We start from the raw sequence: 27,270 nt of genomic DNA on the forward strand, positions 1-27,270 counted from the left end.
TTGCAGATTCTATGTCATTCTTTAGGGTTGCATAGTATTCCATTGTGTGTATGTACCATAGTTTGGTTATCCATTCCTCGGTTGATGAACACTTAGGTTGTTTCCATTTTTTGCTATTGTAAATAGTGCTGCAATGAACATAGGTGTGCATATGTCTGTTCTTGCCATGGCTCTCACTTCTTTAGGATATATACCTAGTAATGGAATGGCTGGGTCAAACTGTATTTCAAATTCCAACTTTTTAAGGAATTGCCATATTGCTTTCCACAGTGGTTGTACCATTTTACAGTCCCACCAACAGTGTATGAGAGTCCCAATCTCTCCACATCCTCGCCAGCATTTGTTATTATTTTCTGTCGTGTTGCACTTTGTTATTAGTGCTGGGGCAAGATGTCATTGTTGTTTTGATTTGTATCTCTCTAATGGGGAGCTCTGGTAGCATACTGCCTAAGGCACTTGACTGCTAACCAGAAGGCTGGTGGTTCAAACCCACCAGCCACTCTTAGGAAGGAAGGTTGGGCAATCTACTTCCATAGTGATACTGCCTCGGAAACCCAAGGAGGGCTCGCTATGAGTCAGGTCCGATTCAACCATACATAACAACAACAACAATGGCTAATAATCGTAAGCATTTCTTCATATGTTTGTTGGCGACCTGAATATCTTCCTTGGTGAAGTGTCTATTCATATCTTCCAAGGCAGACCTTTTTTTTTTTTTTTTTTACCAGTTAAGCTAAACTACTGTTTGGTTTTAAGACTTCAGGAGATATTTTTGGTTTAAGGTTTAAATCATCTCAGGGCAATTATTATTATTATTTATTTTTTAAAATTGTGATTTGGGTGAAAGTTTATGGAGCAAATTCATTTTCCATACAGCAGTTGACATACTGCTAACCAGAAAGCTGGCGGTTCAAACCCACTAGCCACTCCTTGGAAGGAAGGTTGGGCAATCTACTTCCATAGTGATACCACCTAGGAAACCTAAGGAGGGGTCGCTATGAGTTAGATCTGACTCCACAGCAGTTAGTTAGTTAATGACATAGACTGCAATTTCCCATGATGCAACAGCTCTCTTCTCAGGGCAATAGTTTTAAGGGTTGATCCATCTTGTCACTCCTTATTGGTGTGCTATCTTCATGGTTTTATCTTAGCAAAAGAAAAAAAAATACTTTCAAACATTAAAAGGTTCATTCACAATCTCCTTGCCAACTGATTAACATGAAATCTTTAATTCTTTTACTTTGAACAATCTTATCATTTAAATTTTCAGGAAGACAAATCTCATAGTTGGGGAAGGAATACCATGTTATGAGGAAGGGGGGAATTTATTAGCTTTGGTAAAAGGTTTCTTATCAAGCATACTTTTTCAAACCATTCTGACTTTGAGCAAGTTAAGAGATGTTCTGTTCTTGTGTTCATCTACTTGGTAAATATCTAACAATCTTCAGTCTTTCGGGAAAGAATTTGTGAAAAGACTAAAAAGAGATAATCACCACTGTTAACTCCATATATTATTATTATTATTATTATTTTGCTCAGCACCCTCTACTGACTCTCCATCCTTCCTCCTTAAATCTTTCATTTGGCTTCCAAGATACTACATGCTCCTGCTTTTCTTCCTTCCTCACTGGTTATTACTTTTCTATCTAGCTAGTTCTTCCTCATCTTTATCTATACCACTGCTTTGGTGAGCTCATACAGTCTTATGGTTTTAAATACCATGTACACACTATTGTAATTGTTATGTGCTGTTGAGTCAGACTTGACTCATAGTGACCCCTCCTTGGGTTTCCAAGGTGGTATCACTATGGAAGTAGACTGCCTAACCTTCCTTCCAAGGAGTGGCTTGTGGGTTTGAACCGCCAGCCTTCTGGTTAGCAGTCAAGTGCCGTAGGCACTATACTACCAGAGCTCCCAATGTATACATTAAAGTTTTTCAAATGTATAATTCCAACTTTGACTCTAGACTCCACCACAGACTCATAAATCCGACTGACTACTTATTATCTCTATTTGGATGTCTAATAGGTCTCTCAAGCTTGACAAGTTCAAAACTGAGCTTCTGATACATATGTCCATCACCAAAACCTGCTCTTCTCTCAGATATCTACATTCCAGTAATTGCAAATTCTATCTGGCCAGTTGCTCAGGACAAAAAAAAATTGGTTAGAGAAACTTGTACTCCTCTCTGTCTTACACATTGCATTCAATCAGAAAATCCTGTTGGCTCTACCATCAACATATTTAGAATCTAGCAACTTTCATCACCTATGCCATTCCTGTCCTGGTCCAATTCATTATTATCTCTTGCCCAGTGACTATAACCTTTTTAGCTGGTCTCCCTGCTTCCAACCTTAACCAGAGCTCTTTTTTTTGGATGCCTGCTTGTAAGCTTTTTTTTTTTCTCTTTTAATTGTGATTTGGATGAAAATTTACACAGCAAATTCACTTTCCATACAGCAGTTCACATACACTTTGTCTCAAGACATTGACCACAATTTACCACAATGCAACAGCTCCCCTCCCACTTCCTCCCGATAGTTACCTCTTCCCTGTGTCCATCCCTCCATGCACTCCTGCCCCCTGAGCTATCTCCCCATGCATAAACAGCCCTCTTTCTCCCATGATTGTTCTCTCCAAGGAGTGTATCTACCTCAGGTAAATGTTCACCTCATTTGCCTGGAAGCCACAGGTGTGGGTTCAATTCCAGACCTGAAGGGCAGCTAGGGGCCACAGTCTCAGTGGTTCCACCAGGCTCTATCAGACCAGCAAACCTGGTCCCCCCCCCTTTTTTTTAAATGATTTTGAGTTTTGTTCCACGTTGTCCTCCCACTCTATCCAGGATCTCCTGCATAGATCCCCCTCCAAGTGCTTAACCAGAGCTTTTACAGTCTATTCTCAACACAACAGATAAAGTGAGTCTCTATAAATCAAAATATGAAATTCTTGTGCTCAGAGATAAGAGTGCTGGTGGCACAGTGGTTAAGCGCTTGGCTAGTAATTGAGCAGCTGAGCTGAGGATTGGTGGTTTGAACTGACTAACTGCTCCATGGGAAAAAGATGTGGCAGTCTGCTTCCATAAAGATTATGGTCTTGAAAATTCTGTAGCACAGAACTACTCTATCCAACAGGGTCACTATGATATGGAATCAGCATGACAGCTGTGGGTTTGGTTTGGTGGATGCTCAGAGTCGGCATTTACATTGGCCTACAAGGTCCTAGGTGATCTAGCCACCCGATTACCTCTGTCATTTCTACTGTCTCCCTTGCTCACTGCTCCAAAAACACTGACTTCCTTGCTATTCCTCAAACATACCAGATATACTTCAGGGCCAGTATATTTGCAGTTATGTTTGCCCATAACACTCTTTCCCCATTTATTATGTGCTTCCTCCCTTTCCTCCTTCAAGACTCCAATGTTCATCTTCTGGTGAAGTCTTCCCTGACCCTCTGGCATTCCCTTATCTACCTTCTCTGTTTTACTTTTTTCCATAACACTTATCACCATCTGGTGGCGTAGTGGGTAAGGCTGCTAACCACAAGGTTGGTGGTTCAAACCCACCAGCTGCTCCACGGGAGGAAGATGAGACAATCTACTTCCATAAAGATTTACAGCTTTGGAAATCCCACAGGAGTTGCTATGAGTTGGACTGACTTGATGGCAATGAGTTTGGTTTTTTGGTTTACTATTTATTTATTGGGAGCTCTGGTAGCATAGTGGCTAAGACACTTGCCTGCTAACCAGACGGCTGGCGGTTCAAACCCACCAGCCACTCCTCGGAAGGAAGGTTGGGCAATCCTACTTCCGTAGTGATACTGCCTCGGAAACCCAAGGAGGGGTCGCTATGAGTCAGGTTTGACTCGACGGCACATAACAACAACAACAATTTATTTATTTATTTATTTATTGTCTTTCCTTGGACTGGAATGTGGAAACTCACTAAATGCAGGGATTTTTATCTATTGTGTTCATTGCTGTATCCTCAGCGCCTAAAGTGCCTAGCTCATAGTCAAAAAAATAAAAAAAAAACACACCAAACTCACTGCTGTTGAGTCGGATCCGACTCATAGCGACCCCTCCTTGAGTTTCCAAGGTGGTATCTCTATGGAAGTAGATTGCCCAATCTTCCTTCTGAGGAGTGGCTGGTGGGTTTGAACCTCCAGGCTTCTGGTTATCAGTCAAATGCCTTAGGTACTATACTACCAGAGCTCCCAGTTCATAGTAGGTATTCAATAAATATTTACCAGGAAAAAAAATTTTTTTAAAATCCTCAGTATGAATTTGAAAGACTATTATTTAAGTAGCCTTTATTTCCACTGATCAGTCTATCCAATCTAGCTAGGAAATTTGTTTCTGATTCTCCTATTTATTTGCTTTTTCCCATAGCCAACCCTTCAAATACACCATCTCTTTTTCTGGAGTGCCCTCCCTAATTCTCTCCTTTAAAACGATTACTACTCTCCTTCAAACTCACCTTTTTTACACAAAGCTTCTTCAAATTGCCTCTTGTCAAAAAGAACCTAGAAAATAAAAATGGTTATTGGCACCAAAGAAAAGGAAGACATGGAGAGGTGTAGAAGAGGTATAGACAACAAAGGTAAATACTTTCACATACACAATACTGTGTTATCAGTAATAACAAACATTAATCTATGGGTATACATAAGTAGACAGGGTGAATGATCAGGTATGTGTAGGCAAAAGGGAACATACCCATGATCATATGTAAGTTTGGCAGATGATATTTTTACATACATATTTTATGTACTATTAGAATGTCCATATATAATAGAGTTAACATGGCAAAGTTATGATAACTTCTTAGCCACAGTCAAACACCTTAAGGGAGTTAGTTACTGGGCCCACAGGCTTGCGACCATGGTCACAGGGGACATCAAGTTCCGTTGACATAACATACTACACAAAACTTTGTTCTACATCCTACTTTGATGAGTAGTGACTAGGGTCTTAAAAGCTTGCGAGCAGCCATCTAAGATGCAACATTGGTCTGTCCTCATCCAGAGCAAAGAAGAATGAAGAAAATCAAAGATTCACAGAAACAATGAGTTCAAGGAACTAGTGGACCATGCAAACCTCAACCTACATAACCCTGAGACCAGAACTAGGTGGTTCCTAGCTACACTGTCAACCACTCAGAAAGGGATCAGTACAGGAGTTCCCGGATAAAGTGGGAGAAAAATGTGGAACAAATCTCAAAATCATAAAAAAGACCAGGTTTACCAGTCTGATAGTGCTTGGTGAGACCCCCGAACCCTAAGACGATGGCCCCTAGTCATCCTTTGGGCCTGGAATTGAACTCACTCCCGCAGATTACAGCCAGACATTGGAACATATAAGGTGAACACCTATACCAGGTAGCTACACTTCTCAGAATAAGCCATGGGGGATCAGAAGGGCAGTATTTGCACAGGGAGATAGCTCAGAGGGCAGGGATGCACAGGAAAGGATACAGGGAAAATGTAATCAGAGCGAGGAAGAGAGCTGTTACATTATGGGAATTGCAATCAATGTCATGACATAAAATGTGTATCATCTGTTGTCTGGAAAATGAATTTGCCTTCTACACTTTCACCTAAATCACAATTAAAAAAAAAAAGAAGGTTACAGGGTTGGTATGACAGAATTATGGGTGACATCTTTCTTTTTTTTATTATTTTCATTGTGATTTGGGTTAAAGTTTACGGAGCCAATTTATTTTCCATACAACAGTTCATACATATTTCGTTTCATGACATTGACTGAAATTCCCCACAATGTAACAGTTCTCTTCCCACCTCTTCCCCGTAGTTACCTCTTCCCTCTGTCCTTCCCTCCCATGCACTCCTGCTATGGGTGACATCTTAAAAAATAAATCCTACCATTCTAAAACTATTTAAAGAAGCCCTGGTGGTGCAATGGTTAAGCCCTTGGTTGCTAACTGAAAGGTTGGCAACTTGACTCTACCCAGTGGCTATGTGGCAGAAAAACCTGGCAATCTGCTTCTGTGGAAATCACAGCCTAGGAAACTCTATGGAGCAGTTTTACTCTGTCACATGGGGTTGCTATAAGTTACAACTGACTCAATGGTACCTAAAAACAACAAAAAAAATGGTTAAGAGTAACTGGGAACTTGAAAAGAGTCTTATAACAAGCTGTGTGCTCTATTTTCCTCAACTGACTGTCCTCACTCCTCCTTCCTATGACTAATGCACATCTACAAAAAGTTGTCTACACTCACATCTTCTTTAGTTTCCTTACCCCTAACAGTCTAGCTTCCACTCTAACATCTGAACTGAGTTTGCTCTTCTTGGCCAGCAGACACCCAAATAAAAAAATTCAAACTGCTCTTTTCATTTCCCACTGTCCTTCATTCAGCAAGTCATTCCTTGATCTGTATGCTTTGAGTGTTGAATACTTTCTTTAAAAAGTATTGCTTTGGGGCTGAGAGAGTGGCTTCTGAAATCAAACAGACCTGGGTCTGAGTTAAAGCTCTGTCCCTTACTAGCTGTGTGAACTCTGGCAAATTATTTAACCTCTCTCAACTTCAGTTGCTTATTAGAAAATGGGGGAGAATAATAGTATATAATGTATGCCATAGATTATTGTAAGGATCAAATGAAATAATGAGTACAAGGGCTGAGCACTGTGTCTGACACATAATCACTCAATCAATAAACACAGGCCATTATTATTAGTGAAAAATTTACTCCCTTGCTTAAAAGGTTCTGTCTTCAACTTTCTTTACCACCTCCTCTACCCATTTCTTTGGGAACATCATTATTCCCATGGCTTTTATGTTTCCCTCTATCACCTAAAACACTACTCAGCACAGAGTAACTATTCAACAACTACTTGTTAAATGGGAAAATGCCATCTCTTTTAATCTTTTGATTTCAATTTCCAACGACATACTAGCCATTTTCACCTCTATGTCCCATTGAAGCTTTAAATGTCTAACTTGAAAAAAAAAAAATCACTCAAGTAACGCACGATTTTTTTTAAGCTCCTTATATCTAACATTTGCCAAATTTAATCACATCATTTTTTTCCACCCAAACATGCTCCTTTGACTTTCCTACTTTAGTTACTAATTCTCCATCTTCTGAGCAATCTGGACTTGAAAATTTAAAATCAACATTTGATTACTCCCTCTCTTGACCCTCCAAACCAATCATATGAAAATCCTGTATATTCTATCCTTGCAATGACCATGTTAATTCAGGATCTCAATACTTCTTATCTAGACCTCTACAATAGCTTAACTGTTCTATTCACCCCATATATCCCCTGGATCATCTTCATAAAATTCATCACTGGCTCCTCATAGTCTAAGGCATTACATCAAAGCTTAGAATTCATGGCTTTCTATTCAAGGTCCAAACCTATCTCTCCTGCTTTCTTCCCCCCACACTCCTGAAGGTACTTTTTGTTTCTACATATGTTTCTTGCATCCATGCCTTTGTTTAGGTTACTTTCAGCTGGAACAAAGCTCCTCTTAAATACCACCTCCTTCATCTTTTTCCCGAGTCTCTCCATCATCCAAAAAGATCTAACTGAATATATAATTATCTAAGTTAACACATTAGAGTTCTTTGTTGCTATCATTTCTCCTGTTATAATGTATATTTCTGCAGACAAAAACGGACTCACTCATCATTCTATCTTACAATGGGCCAAGCTCAATGCCCTTGTTTTATAGGCAAATGAATGGGTTTTAGCTAGTTTCTATTCCTCCATCTCTATGATATCCTCGTTTAGGTGAATTCTTTTATAGCTTGTCTACTTACAATTCACATTTGTGTAGCACGTTGGCATATACTTTATTTGTCTCCACAACTCTGAGATTTTTTTTTTTTTTTTTTTAAAGGAGCTCTGCTGGCTTAGTGCCTAAGGCACTTGACTGCTAACCAGAAGATTGGCGGTTCAAATCCACCAGCTACTCTACATAAGGAAGACTGGGCAATCTACTTCTGTAAAGTCAGAATCCACTTGATGTTAGTGAGTTTTTTTTTTTTTTTTTTTAATTAGAAAACTGAGGCTTAGATTTGCATGAGGTTAGGGAATATCGGAAGCCAGCTCTGGGACGTCCAAATCCTGTACTGCTTTTCTCATTTTATCCCGTTGTTGACTCCTACATTGCTATAGCTCCCCAGTCCCCGGCAACACCGAAGTCTTCTCTGCAGATTCTAACTTCTCTTCTGGTCCCCAGTCCCTTAACAACTCCCGTATTTCAAGCTCACATCCCTCACTTCCGCATTGCTTCTGCAGTTTTTTCTCCCTGACCAAGTTTTCTTCTCAAGGCCCTAACCCCTTCCACTCGAAACCCGAAAGCCCATACTCACGCCACACCAAGGCTGGGAGTCAGAGAAGCCAACTGAAAAACAAAAGTTAAATGAGAGAGTGTTGCGGCGCCACTGAGTGTCTACAAATCCATCCAATCGTCCACGAGGTTACACAGCCCTTTGGACTGCACACCAGTAAGAAAACGACTCACGGAGACACGCCACCGCACTGCCTCGCAGAGATCGCCGGGAAATGTAGGTTTTCTTCTGTAACAGGTCTCCAGCGGAGGGCAGCAACCCACTACATCCTGGTGCTGGTAGTGTGATGTTTGTGGTTAGAACGCAGTAGTTCTGCATACTCCCAGTTTAAGCTTGCTCAACTACTTTGTTTTCATGAAAAATGTTGCGGAAATGTGATTCATAAGCATGGAATGGATCACAGGAGCACTTTAGCACATACTTTTATGTGGATGGTGTAATTTACACACTTCTATCAAGAAGGTTGTTGTTATTGTTGTTATGTGCCGTCAGTAGGGCCGGACACATAGCGACCCCTCCTTGGGTTGCCGAGGCGGTATCAAGAAGGTTAAGATTCTTAAAGACAAAAATAAAAAAGTCTCTTTTACAATGACCTGGTGGCCTAGAACTTGAATACAACCTGAGTTTCAATTAAATATCATACACAAATTCTTTCAGGGGATATTTGTTTCAGTTAGCCTTTGTTTTGTAACAAACCACCTCAAAACTTAGTTGCTGAAAATAAAAACTATTTGTTACCACAATGGAGTTTTTGATGAGATTGGTATTTTCAAATATATATATTTTTTTCCTTTTTTTGTTATTATTTTTTTATTATTGTGATTTGGATGAAGATTTACAGAGCAAGTTCACTTTCCATATAACTCGAATATATTTTTAAATACTGTATGCATCAGTATTGGGATGATCTACATAACTCAGTGAACTCCTATTTTCCAAATGACCAATGCATGATGCTTCAAAATCATGAATGGGTAAAAAACCCACTTAAGGACAAAGATGACTTCCAAATTAATATAACAGAGTAGAAAAATCAATTCATATGCTTTTTAATTTCACAGTGCTATCATTTAAGAAACTATAGCTGTCTGAAAAGGCTAGTAACATACTTTTTCCAACAACATATCTGTGATGCTTAATTGTCTTCATATATTTCAACCAAAACAACATATTGCAACAGATTGAATGCAGATGAAGATATGAGAATCCAATTCCATCCTACTAAGCCAAACATTAAAGATACTTTCAAAAAATGTAAACCAATGCCACTCTTCTCATTAAATGTTTGGAAAATATAGTTATTATTCATAAAAAATGTGCTATATTAACAAGTAATGGCTTTAATATTTTATTTAGAAATGAATAAATAAGTACTTTAAATATCTCTTAATTTTATTTTTTAATGTGATACATATCAATATGTAAAAGCCACATAAAGTGCTTTTTGGCCCTGAGACCAAAAGGTTTGCAAACTGTTGCTAAAATCTGCACTTCAAATGGCATTACTTTCAAATATTTAGTAAATTTGGCTTTTCACTATCTAAAACTAGCCCTCCCTCCATTAATCTGAATTTGTGAGATTTTATTGCATAATAAAAAAAACTCAGAGACCACAGCCTAGCCAAATGACTACCAAAGTTAGGTGTTCATTTAATTCCATTTCAGCACTCAGGATAGTAAATTTCAGATGATTACATAATGCTCTAATATGATTTTTTTTTTCCTGAAGAATTATTTTTAGGGAATTAAAAAAAAATTTAAACAATAGCTATACTCATTTGTTCTGTTCAGAGATCCAAATAGAATTGTGACAGTCAATTTAACATCTCATGTGCAGAATGCTTACATAAAGAAAGCTGATAAAATACAAATTTTGGAACATTACAATAGTGGTTCTCAAATGGGTGGACAAAGGTGTAGCATAGGGTGGAGGGAGCTCACCTACCCTCCCTGATAGGAGCATCAGAAACTGAGGTGAATGAGACTGGAGAAGCTTTTTCCATCCCCACCAAAGCTTGATTCACCACCCTTCTCTTATAGACTCATTGCTAGAGTAAGCAACTGCTACAGATTTCTCAGGAGTATTGAGGCAGACTAAAAAGATTGAGACCCATTACTCTCTGACTTTAATATTCCATTAGAGAGAGAGTTTAAAATAATGTTGTTGTTGTTACATGCTGTCGAATCGGCTCCGACTCATAGTGACCCCTCCTTGGGTTTCCGAGGAGGTATCACTACGGAAGTAGATTGCTCAATCTTCCTTCCGAGGAGTGGCTGGTGGGTTTGAACCACCAGCCTTCTGGTTAGCAGTCAAATGCCTTAAGCACTATGCTATCAGAGCTCCTGAGTTTAAAATAATAGGTAAGTATAACTTGAAAGAACAACAGGAAATATTAGGGATCATTAAAGCTTTCAGGAGTTTGTGCATATATTGAAAGTTTATCAGGACCTCATTGTTCTATTAGCAATTCTAAAGCAAACCATTATTATATTTTTATTTTTTATTTTATTTCACTTTATTTTTATTGTGATTTGGGTGAAAGTTTACAGAACAAATTCACTTTCCATACAGCGGTTCACATGTCTCATGACATTTACTACAATTTACCCCAATGCAACAGCTCCCCTCCCACTTCCTCGCGATAGTTACCTCTTCCCTGTGTCCATCCCTCAATGCATTCCTGCCCCCTGTGCATAAATAGCCCTTCTTTCTCACAAGATTGTTCTCTCCAAGGAGTGTATCTACCTCAGGTAATTGTTCAACTCATATGCCTGTCTTTTGTTTGGCTAGAAGCCACAGGTGTGGGTTCAATTCCAGACCTGAAGGGCAGCTAGGGGCCATAGTCTCAGTGGTTTCACCAGGCTCTACCAGACCAGCAAACCTGGTACCCCCTTCCTTTTTTTTTCCCCAAATGACATGATTTTTTTTTCTTGTGGTACAAATATATTTAACAAAATATTTGCCATTTCAACATTTTTTTACATGTACAATTGAGTGACATTATATTCATCCTGTGCAACTATCACCAGTTTCCAAATTTTTCCATCACTTTAAACATAAACTTGTATTTTAATTGCCATCTACCAGTCCCATGGTTCCCACTACTCATACTGCTGCCCCCAACTCATACCATCTCCAGTATTACAGCTCTTGACCCTCTTCCCTCCTCCTCCTCCTTTTTCTCATTGCTTCTCTCTAAATCTCTGTAAGTTTGGTTGTTTGTATAAGCAAGCTCCTTAACTACAACGTGGCTTTCCCAGCAGGACCACAAACTAACCAATCCTCATGAGTTACTTAATTCTATTGGTTGGTTTTACACACCCCATTTGCATAGTATGTTCACTAATCCCCAAAAGGTACATAAAATAGACCAATCACAGGGCAGACTATAGCTCAACCAATAATTTTTGGCAGAATTATAAACTCAAGTTCATAAAGGCCCTATCACATATAAAGAGAAACACTCCACCAGTAGAATATGGCAAAAGTGATCTTGTATATTTTGGAGTCTAGGCCACATAGGCCTAGGCTTCCAATTTCATCCTATTGGAACTCTGAGACCACCATGCTGTGAAAAAGCCCAATTGAGGCTTCCCAGCTAACCCCAAACAAACCATACCCACTGCCATTGTGTTGATTCTGACTCACAGTGACTCTCATTGGGTTTCTGAGGCAGGGAATCTTTACAAAAGTAGATTGCCCTGTCTTCATTCCGAAGAGTGGCTGGTGGGTTTCAACTGCAACCTTCTGGTTAGCCGTCAGATGCCTTAGGCACTGCCACTAGAGCTCCTTCTCCCAGCTAACACCTATCATCAATTACCAGACATGTGAGTGAGGCTAATTTGAATCCTCAAACTCCAGGAAAGTCAGATGACCCTAGATAAGAACATGAGATTACCAGAATGCCAACCTACACAAGTATGATAATAGTTTCTATTTTCAACCATGAAGTTTTAAGGTGGTCTCTTATATAACAAAGGCTAACTGAAACAGAAATATCCCCTGAAACTATTTGTGTATGGGGTTTAGGTTGGTGAGTATGAGTGGGCATTAACTTTTGTGGAAGTGAAAATCAAATGGAGGGATATTATGCATGTTACCTCCTAGTGCAGTTTCACATGAAATTTGGTATATGCAAAAATGTAGGATGAGACAAGGAAACAGAAGACAGTTTATTGGGTGAATCCATTTATTTATTTTTTCAACTTACAGATACTTATTGCACACCTTCTATGCACTGAGCACTATTGTAGGAGTTGGGGAGACAATGGTCAAAAAGATAACACTGTCCCTGTCTTTGTGTAGCTTATAGTCTAACCATGTTTCTATAAAATTAAACAAATAATTTCTAAACTAATTTAGAGGACAAGGAAAGGCTTTCCAGAAAAAGTGACATTTAAACTGATACATGATGGATAAGTAGTTTACCAGGAAGAGGATATACAAAACTACAGGGTTGGGGTAGAGTCAGGAGAGTGCAAAAATTTTCCAGACAGATGAAACATTATCTATAAAGGTTCAGAGATGAGAGAAAATATGATGCATTTAAAGCACCACAAAAACTTTTGTAGCATATATGGTGAAGCATGTATGATATAAGAAGCATGTGACAGTAAGGTAGCAAATATAAAGGAGGAGTTTGGAGCTGTTAAGAGCTTTGGAGCTGCAAGTTTACATTAATTCTGGATTTTAGAGAAAGTAATCTGACTACTGAATGGAGAGCAATTTGAGAGGCGTCAAGAATTGAACTGTTAACATAGTTCCTTGAGAAACAATTTAAATAGTGGTAATGAGGATGGAAAGACATGGGTAGATTTAAGATTTTTATGTAGTAAAATCTCCAGATTTGACACCAATTGTACATGGGGCTAATGAAGCAGGAGAAGTTAAGATAATTTCTAGATTTCTGGCACACGTTACCGGGTAGGTGGGTGAAATCAATCACGGAAACGGAGCACTGAAGAAAACAGTGGGGAATGGTGAATTCAAAATATCTTTGAGTTAACCAAGTGAGTGGTGCAGTAGGTTCCGGGATGTACTGGCTTGAAACTCAGGAGAGAAGTCTAGGCTGGAAATACAGATTGGGAGTCATCAGCCTACACCTCGCAATTTAGGTCCCTGGAGTAGCCTGAGATTGCATGGGGAGTATGTGTATCTAAGAAGATGACCTAGAAGAAATTTGCCTCCCAATGAGTATTTAATACTAAGAACGACCCTTTCACATTTTCTTCTTTGGTCCTCTCTACGTTACTCTCTACAACTTGGAGGAAATGGGAGACAAATATTGATATAAAAGTTTTTGACAAGTAAGATTAGGACGGTTGCCAAATTGAGACAGGCTTACGCAGCGTGTGGTGCAATGGGGAAGTGGTTGCTAAGATGAGACAACTTGGGAGCTGTCAATTACCGGTAAAGGTAAGTAAGGAGCTGTTGCTTCTATGTGGAACGAAAAGCAATTCCTGGATGTTGGCTAAAACTGATCAGCAGTACTTAGGGAATGAGTTAAAGTCAAACTTGTCATATAGAAGTGGCGGGTATATAGTGGCTGAGTGCAATCACTCGAGAGATACTGGAAGTCAAAGGCAGTCTCTTCAAAAAGAAGAGGGATGCGGAAACCTGCTCTAGGTAAAAGAAAGAAAAGTAGGTTAAAATCAGTCGTAAAGCAGTTAAAATCAGTCGTGAGGCAGCTGGGGCAGAGCACGTATTGCTTCCGTGCCCATTTATACACAAAGGGGGAACCGGACCCTCCTCACCGGAAGCAGAAACTCTGCCCTCTGAAGTATTACACATTCCTCCGCGCCGGAAGAGTACGTCCCGTCCCTTCTCCTGCTCTATATTCTCACCCCTACCTCTGCTAGAGGTGTGATCGTGGGATCCTCAAGGTGGGCCTTCTGGAGTCCGAACCGCGCGGAACTTTCGACCGTAAGGAGAGAAGGACCGACACTGGGTTGAGCGGAAAAGGAGGAAGAAGGAGGGGTCGCACAAGGAAGCGGCGCGGCGGAGAGATTCTGCTTCTCTTGTTGGCGGAGGGATTTGATAGTACATTGACTTCCGGAAAAGTCCTGGCACTGGGACGAAAATTACCCCGAAGGAAACAATAACAAACGAGAGAAGGAAGCAATTCTGTGTTACTGGGTTGTGCTGTTCTTATTTGAGAAGATGCGTTTCGGCCCCTCTCAGGGGACGTGAAAGGGCTTGGTGGGCTTCAGCCAGCCTTTATCTGTTCCCCCACGGGGGCCCCTGGATAGTACCATGGCGGGTATGGGGCCGGGGGGCTACGCGGCGGAGTTCGTGCCACCTCCTGAGTGCCCAGTGTTTGAGCCCAGCTGGGAAGAGTTCACAGACCCGCTCAGCTTTATCGGCCGCATCCGGCCTCTGGCTGAGAAAACTGGCATCTGCAAGATCCGACCGCCCAAGGTACCGGAGGTAGTGAGGATAGAGGGGGAGAAGGGAGAATGGGGGGAGTCGATACACTTGGTTTAGCTTTACGTTCCTGGCCCTTCTGCCCTTCATCCCTCATTTCTCAGCAACTTGAGGTTAAGTTTCTGGATGTTTTTGCCCTGATTTCTTTCGTGGTCTCACGTCCGAACGCGAGAGAGTGGTGTCCTTTGGGCCTTTTCTGTCTAGAACTTAGTAATTGATACTTTTCCTTTGGATTATGGGCAAGGGTAACAAAAGGTTGTAGATCTTTCGTTGGCTGGTAATGTTTTAGAAATATTATGACACGACATGCCCTCCACTTGTGTGCAATCTTTATTCCGGTGCGATTGTAGAAAGTGCTCTTCCATTGGCTATTTCGTTGTCCCAGCCTTTCTATTGCTTAGTTCTTTAAGTATTTGCTGGCCTTATCTCAGGGCTAGGATTTCTTAAGGTAATATGAGCTCTAGTTGGCCCCTAGTATGATATCACCAAACAAAACCCCCACACTGATTACTGCTGAATTGAAAAAATTTTCCCAAGGAAGGGAAGGAGCAGCGTTTATTTTAAAAATTTAGAGGTTTAGGAAAAACTGGTCAGAAATGGAGATGGACGAAAATGTTATAATCTCTTGATATTAGGAACCAAGTATCGAAGATTTATGAATCTCAGTTATGCCAAATTATTAGGTTAGGCTATTAGATGAATTATAATCCTCAGTGTTTAAGCTATGGGAAACAGACGGTCTCTTGTTTGGGGAAATTAATGCCTCAAGAGGTTGAATGATTTGCTCAAGGTCAAAAGGTTTATTAGTGCCTAGAGTAGCACTAAGGAGCCCTGGTTAAGCATTCGGCTGTTAATTGAAAGGTCGGCTGTTAATCGAAAGGTCAGCTGTTGGAACCCACCAGCCGCTCAGGGGAGAAGGATGTGGCAGTCAGCTTCCCGTAAATATTTGCAGCCTTGGAAACCCTATGGGGCAGTTCCGTTCTGCCCTATAGGGCGCTGTACTTGGAATCCACTAACTGGCAGTGAATTTGGCTGTAGTATAGCACTGGAGTTCAGATTTTCCAGTTCTTTCCTGGACCACCTACACCAGGGTCCACTGGGTGTTTGTTAAAATGCAAATTCCTGGGCCTCATTCACAGACTAAACTCAATGCCAACCAGTTGATTACAAATCATGGAACACAGTAGAACCGTCCCATAGTGTTTCCAAGGCTGTAAATCTCGCCGGAAACAGAGTGCCGCTTCCTTGTCTTGCTGATCGGCTCGTGTGTTGGAAACGGCAGACTTTTTGGTTAGCAACCGAATGCTTTAACCGCTGTGCCACCAGACCTTCATTCGTAGACTAAGGAGTCAATTTCTGGATTTGGAATTTCTGGAATCTGCTTTTTTCCAGATACTCTCAGATGATTTTTAATGCACATTAAACTTTGCACATCATTGCCTTAGACTGTGCTGCTTCTTTTTTTTTTCAGTGCATTTTATTGAAATATAAATTATGTACAGTGAAATACACAACTCTAAAGTGATATGCGTCAATGCATTTTTTTTGTTTTGCAGTGTTCCCTCCTCTCCCCTCCCACCCCCGGCAACCAACAAAGTTTCCCTCCATATGTAAACCTTTCCCTGACCCTCCACAACAACGAACTAATAATATATTTGTACTTCTGTGATTGAGTTATTTCTCTCAGCATAATGTCCTTCAAGTTCATCCATATTATGCGGTGTTTTGCAGACTCTACATTATTCTTTAGTGCTGCATAGCATTCCATTATGTGTATGTACCATAGTTTGGTCATCCACTCTTCTGCTAATGAGCACGTAGGTTGTTTCCATCTTTTTGCTGTTGTAAATAGTGCTGTGATGAACATGAGTGTGTATATATCTGTTCCTATCCTGGTTCTCACCTCACTAGGATACACCTAGTAATGAGATTGCTGGGTCAAATGGTATCTCCGATTCCAGTTTTCTAAGGAATCGCCATATTGCTTTCCACAGTGTTTGTATCACTTCACAGACCCACCAGCAGTGTGTGAGAGTCTCAATTTCTCCACATCCCCACCAGCATTTGTTATTTTTTGTCTCATTGAATCTTGCCATCAGTGCTGGGGTGAGATGGTATCTCATTGTTGGATTGATTTACATCTCTCTGATGGCCAGTGATTGTGAGCATCTCTTCATGTATTAGCTGGCCATCTGAATATCCTCCTTGGTGAAGTGTCTATTCATGTCTTCTGTCCATTTTTCAATTGGATTGTTAATTCCTTTGAGGCATTGGAGTTTCTATAAATCTTAGAGATAAGTCCCTAGCCAGATATGTAATTATTAGCAAATTTGAATTTGTTGCTGTCATTTTTGTTATATGCTTTTTCATAGTATCGATTTCTTTGTTCCATATAATTTTCTATGCTGAGCTCATTTTGTTTATGAATCGTATTATCACTTCTTTTGTTGCTATTGTTTTAGTATTTGCAAAATATTTGTGCTGGTCTTCTTTTTGATTTTGATGTGAAGGTTTATAATTTTTCTTTGAGGTTACCCTGTGATTTATAGTTTTCTTCCCAAGTTTAGAACAGTCCATTCTATCTTAACTTCTCTACCATCTAGAAGTTCTATAATGACACAGTTTTTTCCCTCCTTTTGGTTTGTAGTTGTACTCATTTGTCAATTGATGTCTCTGGTTCCCTGTTTGTAATCTTGTAGGCTTATTTACTTTGGATGCTTTCATAGCTGGGTTGGTTTCTGGGTTATGTCATCATGTGTTAATGGTCTGTTGTTGTTGGCTGTCGTTGCTTCTCCAGAGGACTCCCTTTAGCTTCTCTTATAAGGTTGGTCTGGTTTTAACAAATGCCCTTAATTTCTGCTTATCTGGAAATGTCCTAATTTCACCATCATATTCGAGGAACATTTTTGGTGGGTACATAATTCTTGGATGGAAATTTTTCTCTTTTAGGATTTTATATATACCATTCCACTGTCTTCTCACCTACATGGTTTCTGCTGAGAAATCCAAGGTTAGTCTTACTGGTTGCCCCTTGTAGGTAACTTTTTGTTTTCCCCCCCTTGCTGCTCTCAGGATTCTTTGTCTTTGGTTTTGGTGAATTTGATGATGATAAGTCTTGGTGATTTTCTTTTGGGGTCTATCCTGTTTGGGGTTTGTTGGACTTCCTGAATGGATATATTTTCATCTTTCATTGTATCAGGAAAGTTCTCTTCCAACAAGTCTTGGACAATTTTCTCTGTGGTTTTATTTTTCTCTGCCTGTTCTGGAATTCCAGTGACACTTAGATTATTCCTTTTGATGGTATCCCACATGAACCTTAGGCTTTCTTCATTTTGTTTTGATCTTTTTTCTGACTGATCCCTTTCCAAAGAAGTATTCAGGTGTTTGTTTTCAATCTCATTAATTCTGTCTCCCATTGCATCAATTCTACTCCTTTGCCCTTTCAATGTGTGTATATTTCTGACAATTTAGTATTAATCTTCGGGATTTCTGTGTGTAGATTTTGAGTCATTTCTAATTTTTCATTTACTTTGTCATTTTGTTCTTGTATTTTCTTCCGAAATTCTTCTTAGGTTTTTTTTTTTTTTTTCTTTGATCTATCTCTTGATCCTTTGAAGATAACTAAATACAATTCTTTTGAATTCCTTATCAGCAAGTTCCAGTGCTGCATCTCCCTCAGGGATTTGTTTTGGGTCTGTATCCTGGTCCCTTGTTTCTCCTGCTTTATTTTGTTTCTTTGTGTGGACTGTGATGCTCTGTTGTCTCTGAGGCATTGTTTTTGTGTTTATATTTAATTGGTGGTTGTATGTTGGAGTGACTTGCCCACCAGCGATTTTCTTCTTTTCGTTTTCTTTGTATGTTACTTATGCAAGCAGGGTACTGTGCTGTGCTCTTCTATTCACTAGTTGACAGCATTTATACACTCACCACCTGCCTCCTTTCCTGTTGTCAGCCTCTTGTATGTCCCTGCCAACCTTGGCAAATAGAGTCTATTCTTAGGTCCCTGGAATCTGAATGAGAATGCTATCACTTTAAAATCCAAAATGGGTGCCACTTGTAAAAATTCAAAATGGTTGCACCCTCAGCTTCTTTAAATATCCAAAATGGCTGCACCCTTGATCACTTTAAATATCCAAAATGGCTGCCACATGTAAATAATCAAAATGGCTTCACCCTCCCAACAGTGGAAAGTCAACAGCTCAGGTTGTCTCCCTTCTTGCTGTTTCCCTTCCTAGTCATAGGCCACCAGTGTAATTGTTCCTGCAGCCCTTGGTGACCAGGGCTGATCTTTAGGTCAATTCTCAGATCCCAACACCTCTTGGAAATATTCAGGCTGATGGTCCTGTCAGAGTAGCTGACAGTCTGCAGCTCTGACCGTCTCTGTCCTTACTGTTTTCATTCAGGTTTCTCCACTAGTTGGTGCCTAATGCACGTCTACATAGTTCCTTTCAAAGTTCAGAGCTCCAGGATTATCTTCTGTATCTCTGTCAATTGGTTTTTCTTTTCTTTGTTGAAGAGGGTCTGTGTTGCTTGTCTGCCTGTTCCTCCATCTTACTGGAAGTCTAGACTATGCTTCCTAAAAACACCTAGGTTTATGTTTAGTCTATGTTAAGCACTGTTGCTGTTTCATTTAAAAGCAAATCTGCCCTTACCACAGACTAGCACCTTGGTATTGAACACAGTGAATAAAAAGATGTGGAAAGAGCTCTGGTGGAATGGTGGTTAAAGCATTTGACTGCTAACCACAAGGTTGGCAGTTGGAACCCACCAGCTGTTCCTCAGGAAATAGATGAGGCAGTCTGCTTCAGTAAAGATTTATAACTTTGGAAATGCTATGAGGCAGTTCTTTTTTATCCTGTAGGATCGCTATGAGTCGGAATCAACTCTAGCAGTTTGTTTTGTATGTTGAGGGCTTTATATAGATTGTTTCATTTATGTTGAACCTGTCTTTAAGATGAGACAAGTCTCATAAATTAAATAACTTACCAAATATGTGATCTTTGGTAAGTTGCAAAGTAGCTCTTTGAACCTAGATCAATGTATTTTATTCCAGCCAAAACTCATGCATGCTACTATGCTGAATGAATTTGATTAAGATAACAGATGATCATTTGCAAACAAAGGATTAACAGAAAATTGCTATAATGATATGCATTGCCATATTCCAAAAGCTTCCAGTTAATTCTCTTCTTCTTTCAGAATTATCTAATATTGACAAAACTGTGAGCATTTAAGTTTCTCCTAACCATATTTTTATCTAATCTATTGCCTTTATTAATTATAAGTTCTATTCAAGGATCCTTTTGCTAAAAATGTTATTTTTGTATTAAGAAAACGCTTGAAATAATACACCTTCTTTGTATATATCACATCATTATCATTGAAAATCTTTTTTACAAGTATAAATTAATGCTAATATTGGTGATTTCTTTCATTTCCAAGGCAAGGTAATAATAAATTTTTTTTTTTTTAAACTACTTCTCAGATCTTTAAGTGGATTTACAGGTACTTAGGCCAGGTGAACCTATGTTCTCTAGCACCCCATTTGAAATATGCTATCTGATTTCAGTTATACCACAACTCCCATCTGGTAATTGTCTTGTTTTGTGATTGTTTTATTTATTTATTTTATGCCAAGAATTTGGGCTTTGAATAAAACATTTATATGGCATAGACTGTACAGTGACATGTCACGTTACACATAAATGAAGAAAATTATAAAATGTATATTGTGTGCTTTTCAAGCATGACTTTCTAATCTTTAATTTTGTTCTTTTTAGTTTGTTTCAAATTTTGTTTTCTTTTTAGTTTGGTAAACTTGGGTTTAATAGACACTATTTTGTGGTACATGAGCTCATTGCTTTCTATTTGACTAACTGGGAAAAGCATGATTGTAGGTTGTAAATAAGGAACTGGTGAGACCTGAGGATTGTTTCTCTAGGTAATATTAAAATTATTTTATCAATAAATATTACTCTTTCTGTCTCTGTGATAAAGAATACTTGTAAGTTGGTCTGTTGTTACAATGCTTTGTGGCATCTGACCTTTTAAGGAGATGGATAATGCATTCCTTGTTTAACACTGTATAAAATTCTTTCTATCTAGGATTGGCAACCTCCATTTGCATGTGAAGTAAAAAGCTTTCATTTCACTCCCCGAGTCCAACGCTTGAATGAACTGGAGGTAAGTGTTACGTTACTGTTTCTGCCTCCTGATTCATTCCATGTCAGGGCTCCAGGTAGAGAATTTTGGAAACTCAAGTACCAGGGCCCATAGTCAGTGTTAATTAGGATTGAATAGAATAGTTAGTTACTTGAGGTTTGGAGGAAATATCTGATTTTAAAAAATTGTTTAAAGTAGTTCTGCAGTTTTCCACCTAAGTGTAGTTATGGGAAATTATCTCTAGCTATGTTTTTCATGATGGGAATATGCAACGATTAGCTTTCAGAGACCTGGAATTCTTAAATTCAAACTTTCATCAGTGTTTATTATTTTACTAAAAATTTTGAAAATCTAAGAAGATCTCTGTGTCCCATGGTCTTTGGAAAGTAGGTTTTTAAATTCTATTAAAAAACCTATTTTTCAGCAATTATATTTGGCTTTAACAGAACTTTTCTGGAACTAGTAATCTGATTTATTAATACTTCCCTTTACATTTTCTTAATTGAAGTTTATTTAAATATTGCTCCTGTTCATGTCTGCGTATTTTCAGGAGATTATTCAGTGTGGTATGAAAACTGTTCTGGGGTACAAAAGAGAAATCTTTGCCAGTGAAGGCTTAATATGTCATGTTGAGCCCCAATGCTCCCCCCAATTGCTCCTAAAACATTTATTTTCTAAAATTTTAATACATATTTTTCTTTTATCTCTTAGAATTAGATACTTGATGAAGAATCTTAATATCACTGAGGCAGAGAGTTGGTACACATAAAGTGTGCATATTATCTACTGATGAAATGACGTAATTAGAATGCTTAGAAATGGAATATCCTAATTAACTCAATTTTTGCGTTAACATCAGAACTATTTTGCCTCTTTTTTGGTTTATTTTATAGGATTGGGCTAAGCCATAATGAAAACTTTCAATTTCCTTTGAGAAATTAGTACTTTTATCATTCAAAATTCAATCATTTACTTTTTACCATAACTTAGTTTGTATTTCTGATGTCTGTTTTTAAATAATCTTAGGCAATGACTAGAGTGAGATTGGACTTCCTGGATCAGCTAGCAAAATTTTGGGAACTTCAAGGATCTACTTTGAAAATCCCTATAGTGGAGAGAAAAATCCTGGATCTGTATGCTTTGAGCAAGGTGAGGCTTGTATTTAATTCAGAAATTATCACATAATTTCAAATAGCCTTGGTGGAATATATCATTGCCTATGTAGTATATGTTTGGAAATGAAATGCAGACATGTATAAACAAAAATGACACAATTCGAAGTTATCTTTAAAAGCTATTTTCTCAATCAGTCCTAGCGACTGGTACACTATCCGATCTGCAACCTATACAACTATGAGACCAGAACTAGATGGTGCCCAGCTACCACTGCCATCCACTTGGAAGGGATGTAGGAGATCCTGCATAAAGAGGGAGAACAATGTGGTACAAAACTCAAAATCATTTGGAGGAAAAAAAAAAAAAAAGAAGGTGGGGACCAGGTTTGCTGGTCCAATAGAGCCTGGTGGAACCACTGAGACTATGGCCCCTAGCTGCCCTTCAGGTCTGGAATTGAACCCACAACTGTGGTTTCCAGCCAAACAAAGTACAGGCATGTGAGTTAAACATTTACCTCAAGTAGACACATGCCCTGGAGAGAACAATCATGGGGGAAGGAAGGGCTGCTTATGCACAGGGAGATAGCTCAGGGTGCAGAAGAGTATGAAGGGATGGACACTGGGAGGAGGTAACTATGGGGAGGAAGTGGGAGGGGAGCTGCTGCATTGTAAATTTTGGTCAATGACATGAGACAAAGTATATGTGAACTGCTGTATGAAAAGTGAATTTACTCTGTAAATCTTCACCCAAATCCTAATTAAAAAAAAAAAAAAGCTATTTTCTAATTTTCTATGAGATAATATTTATTAACTCTGATTAGTAGGTTTTGTGGTATATAATATATGAAAGAAATGACAACAACCTGTTAATAGTGTCTTGTATTCTATGTATAATATATTGAGCTTGTAATCTTTTCTACTTCTTCAGAAAGTTTAAAGGGATTCATTGCACTTAACCTTCTCATGTGACACATAAAAATTATTATTAACATTTGTAATTAGTATTAATGGTGTAGTATCCAGTAGAATGAACAAGAGTGTGAAAACTTAAGGGTGAAGAGTTTTAGACTTATTTTTACCCAAACTTGTGTTAACTTTTTAACATTACATTCTCTAATATGGGAAAAAACCCAATTGACCTACAACAGCAAACCAAACCAAACTCATTGCTGTCAAGTCGATCCCAACTCATACCGACCCCTCCTTTGGTTTCCGATGCAGTATCTCTACAAAAATAGATTGCCCAGTCTTCCTTCTAAGAAGTGGCTGGTGGGTTTGAACCACCAACCTTCTGGTTAGCAGTCAAATGCCTTAGGCATTATGCCACCAGAGCTCCTAACCTATAACGGAGATGATTATAATAATTCCCTTGAAAACTTGTTTTGTAATGTAATAATAAAAATCTGTGATTATTCTGACTTAGTGAAGACAGCTTGATTATCTGAGGAATTTGAGAAAATAACTTACTTTTGTAGCCTTTCATAGCCTATTATTGATTATTGATGTACTGTTTTGAAGTAAAAATTTATTTCTACTCAAATTGCAGAGTTAATTTGGAAGACTTCACTTTCAAGAAGAAGAGTGAGAATAATCACATTTAAATTAGCCTTCATGATCTATTTTAAAATTAGTGTTAGGTCAGAATTCTTATTAAAAATTCTGAGAAGTATGGCCTTACGCTAGAATATAGCTCTAGTTTTATCAGTCTGGTTTTATCAGTCAGGTAATGATGTCAATAATTAAGCACTGAGCAAAGAATTTTCTGGTGTAGTATGTTAAAACATATAAAGAGCAAATTAAAGTGAATTGGAGGGGTGGGTTTGTGTTTCTTTTGTAGGGAGATGTTGTTATGTGCCATCCAGTAAGACCTGACTCATAGCGACCCCTCCTTGGGTTTCCGAGGCAGTATCACTACGGAAGTAGATTGCCCAACCTTCCTTCCGAGGAGTGGCTGGTGAATTTGAATCTCCAGCCTTCTGGTTAGCAGTCAAGTACCTTATATTCTTTTATTAAGAATTCTTACCTACTAATTTTTTCTACATTATGCTGTTTAAAGTTCTGAATATGGTTGGTTTGAATTATATCACTTGAATAAAATACAAAAATATTTTCAAAAATCATTTGATCATTAATAACAATACTTTTGCAATCCTCAGCCAAAGCGTGTTCTACATAGGTTAGTCTTATTTTTATAAATACCCCTTTGAATTTGCTAAAATAAGTATATAAGCAGATAACCTATTAAATTGAAACTATTTCTCTATCAGTAATATTTCAATTAAAAGGTAAACATTAGGTTTAATTTGATGGTAAGTTAGATTGCATTCCTGGCTTTGTAGAGTCATCGATTTCAAAATTAGGAAGTGCTTTACCAAAAAAGAAAAAAAACAACAACTCACTGTCATCAAGTCAACTCTGACTCGTAGTGACCCCCTCCTTGGGTTTCTGAGGCAGTATCTCTAGGGAAGTAGATTGCCCAGTCCTCCTTCCGAGGAGTGGCTGGTGGATTTGAACTGTCAGCCTTCTGGTTGGTAGTCAAATGCCTTAGGCACTACACCAGAAGAGCTCCTAGGAAGGACCTTTAGAGGTAACCTGATTTGAATACCTAGTTGTTGACAATTCTATTATTAACATTAGTCATCCTAATTAAATTCCATACAATATACCTATTTTCTTTTTTATTAAAAGGGAAATACTACTAATAAAGCAAAATGTTTAAATGTTTAGACAATTTACTGAAAATATTTTGTGATTAAGATTGAGGTTTATTGGGTTTGTATTTTGTGTGTTTGTATGTGCCCTTGAACATCTCTTTCCCCTAACATGTAAAAATGCTTATAAAAGAGATTTAAAACTAAAAAGCAGACACACTTTGATTTGTAATAATTTTGTTTATATTCCCTAAATATATGTAGTGAGACTGCCTCTTTTCACCACATTGACTTTTTTTTTTTAAATATTGAGTAGTAATAGTGTATGTACAAAAAACCTTAAGTGTATAGTTAAATCTTTGTATATGTATATGCCCTTGTAACCACAAATCAAATCAAGATGCAGAACATTTGTCTAGGATCACCCTACCAAGCTCCTTCGTCTTCCTTCTTAGACAAGTACTCTTGTCCACGAAGATAAGAAGAATTCCTCACCTCTGTCATTGGGTAACTATTTCATTAGCATATTTTTACTTTCTAGAAAGAGACTGAGGCTGATAACTGTAGAAAATCAGAAAAGTTCTGTTTTAAGGTTGTTAGGTGTACACTTTACTTTGTTTTTGAAAAAACACAAAAATAATTTCTGGCTGGCTGACTGGCATCTGTTGAGTTTGTTTTATTATATACATATGATGATTTTTAAACACATTAATTCCCACAGCTTTTTAACAGGGAGCAAATTTGCAGACTTCTGAGTCATTGTCAATGTGATAGTTTTGGGTTTTGATTAAATCTCTTTACCTTTCTCTGTTGTAATTATTTTTGATAATAGAAAGTGTTATTTGAAATATTTGTATAATTGAGTTTTTTTTTTTTAAATTGTGATTTGGGTGAAAGTTTACAAAGCAAATTGACTTTCCATACAGCAGTCCACGTATACTATTATTGACTATTATATAGTGACTTTTTACTATTATTTTTATTATTGAAAAGGGATATAAGAAATCTAAATCCTTCCTATACTTCACTTAGTTTATCTGCTTATATTGTAGTTATATCAGTTTTTTATTAATGAAAAATTTTTATTGTGATTATGTAAATGTAAATATTATTCGTACCTGAGTTTTGTAATGTGCTATGATTCTGTTTCCTTGTACCAATTTTCATTTTCCTTCCAGTTAATAATCCCCCCTTTTTTTCATCTTGTAAATTGTCTTTGTGACTATCAAAATGTTTGAAGCTTGAAAAAAAAAAAGGGGACCAAGTTTGCTGGTCTTATAGAGCCTGGTTGAACCACTGAGACTATGGCCCCTAGCTGCCCTTCACGTCTGGAACTGAAACCACATCTGTGGCTTCCAGCCAAACAAAAGATAGGCATATGAGTTGAACATTTACCTGAGGTAGATACACTCCTTGGAGAGAACAATCATGGGAGAAAGAAGGGCTGTTTATGCACAGGGAGACAGCTCAGGGGGCAGGAGTGTATGGAGGGATGGATACAGGAAAGAGGTAACTATGAGGAGGAAGTGGGAGGGGAACTGTTGCATTGTGCTAAATTGTGTTCAGTGTCATGAGACAGTGTATGTGGACTGCTGTTTGGAAAGTCAATTTGCTCTGTAAACTTTCACCCAAATAACAATAAAAAAAAATTTTTTTTTTTTCAAGCTTTCCAGTAGAAATATAAATCTTGTAGTATGTTCCTACCTACCCAGTAACCTATCAATTTTCATTTTCTTCTTGCAGGCATTGCTCTTGGAGCCCTCTTTACTCCAATTCAGACTGCTTTTTAAGGTCACTTGTCAGCTTGGAACTTCTTTTACCACTCTAATTCTGGGCATTCCCTTTGTGTCTCTCCTTGTTATAGGTCTTCCTTTTACTTATAGGTCTTCTTTTTACTTGGCTTATTCCCATACTTTGGTGGAAATTTCATCTACTGGTTGTACATTTTTTTAGGACCTTCTAAAAATGTCTTCATTCTGTTCTTAAAGTTTATTAGTAATTTGGTGGGATATAGCAAACCAAACCCTTTAGCAGTCAGGTTGATTCCAACTCATGCAACCCTATAGGACATGGTAGAACTGCCCCATAGGGTTTCCAAGGCTGTGAATCTTCACAAAGCAGACTGCCACATCTTTCTCCTGAGGAGTGGCTGGTGGGTTTGACCCACTGACTTTATGGTTGCAGCCAAGCACTTAACCACTGTACCACCGGGGCTCCTTCATGGGCTATAGAAGTTTAAATTGTAAATCATTTTACTTCAATATTTTGCAGACCTTACTCCATTGTCTTCTAGCTTCTACTGTTGCTTTTGAGAATGATGCTTTATTTATTCTTGTTTCTTTGTATGTAACTTTTGTTACCCTTGAAGACTTAGAATATACCCATTATTCAGAGTGCAATTTCACAGTGATATATGTTGGTATGTGTTTAATTTTAATCAGAGAATTTATGTCTTTTGACTTATCTTTTATCAATTCTTTGATGATTTCTTCACTTTTCTTTCTGTTTTAGCCTCTTATTAGTTGGATGTTGGACATCTTGGGCTGATACTCTAGTATAACTTATCTGGTTCCTTTTTTTTTTTTTTTTTTAATTT

General features: G+C 38.3%; 1 protein-coding gene across 1 annotated transcript in view; it reads left to right on the top strand.

Moving 5' to 3' along the window:
- The first annotated feature begins 14,575 nt into the window (after nucleotides 1-14,575).
- Nucleotides 14,576-27,270, top strand: part of KDM5A (lysine demethylase 5A) — a 132,494-nt gene continuing 119,799 nt past the window's right edge. The window contains 3 exon segments of the mRNA XM_042780435.1: nucleotides 14,576-14,740; nucleotides 20,852-20,929; nucleotides 21,935-22,057. Of these exon segments, the coding sequence (XP_042636369.1) occupies nucleotides 14,576-14,740; nucleotides 20,852-20,929; nucleotides 21,935-22,057 (366 nt within the window).

Source organism: Orycteropus afer, unplaced genomic scaffold, assembly GCF_000298275.1.
Source record: "Orycteropus afer afer isolate SDZICR_OR568_19922 unplaced genomic scaffold, OryAfe1.0 scaffold00040, whole genome shotgun sequence".
NCBI lineage: Eukaryota > Metazoa > Chordata > Mammalia > Tubulidentata > Orycteropodidae > Orycteropus > Orycteropus afer.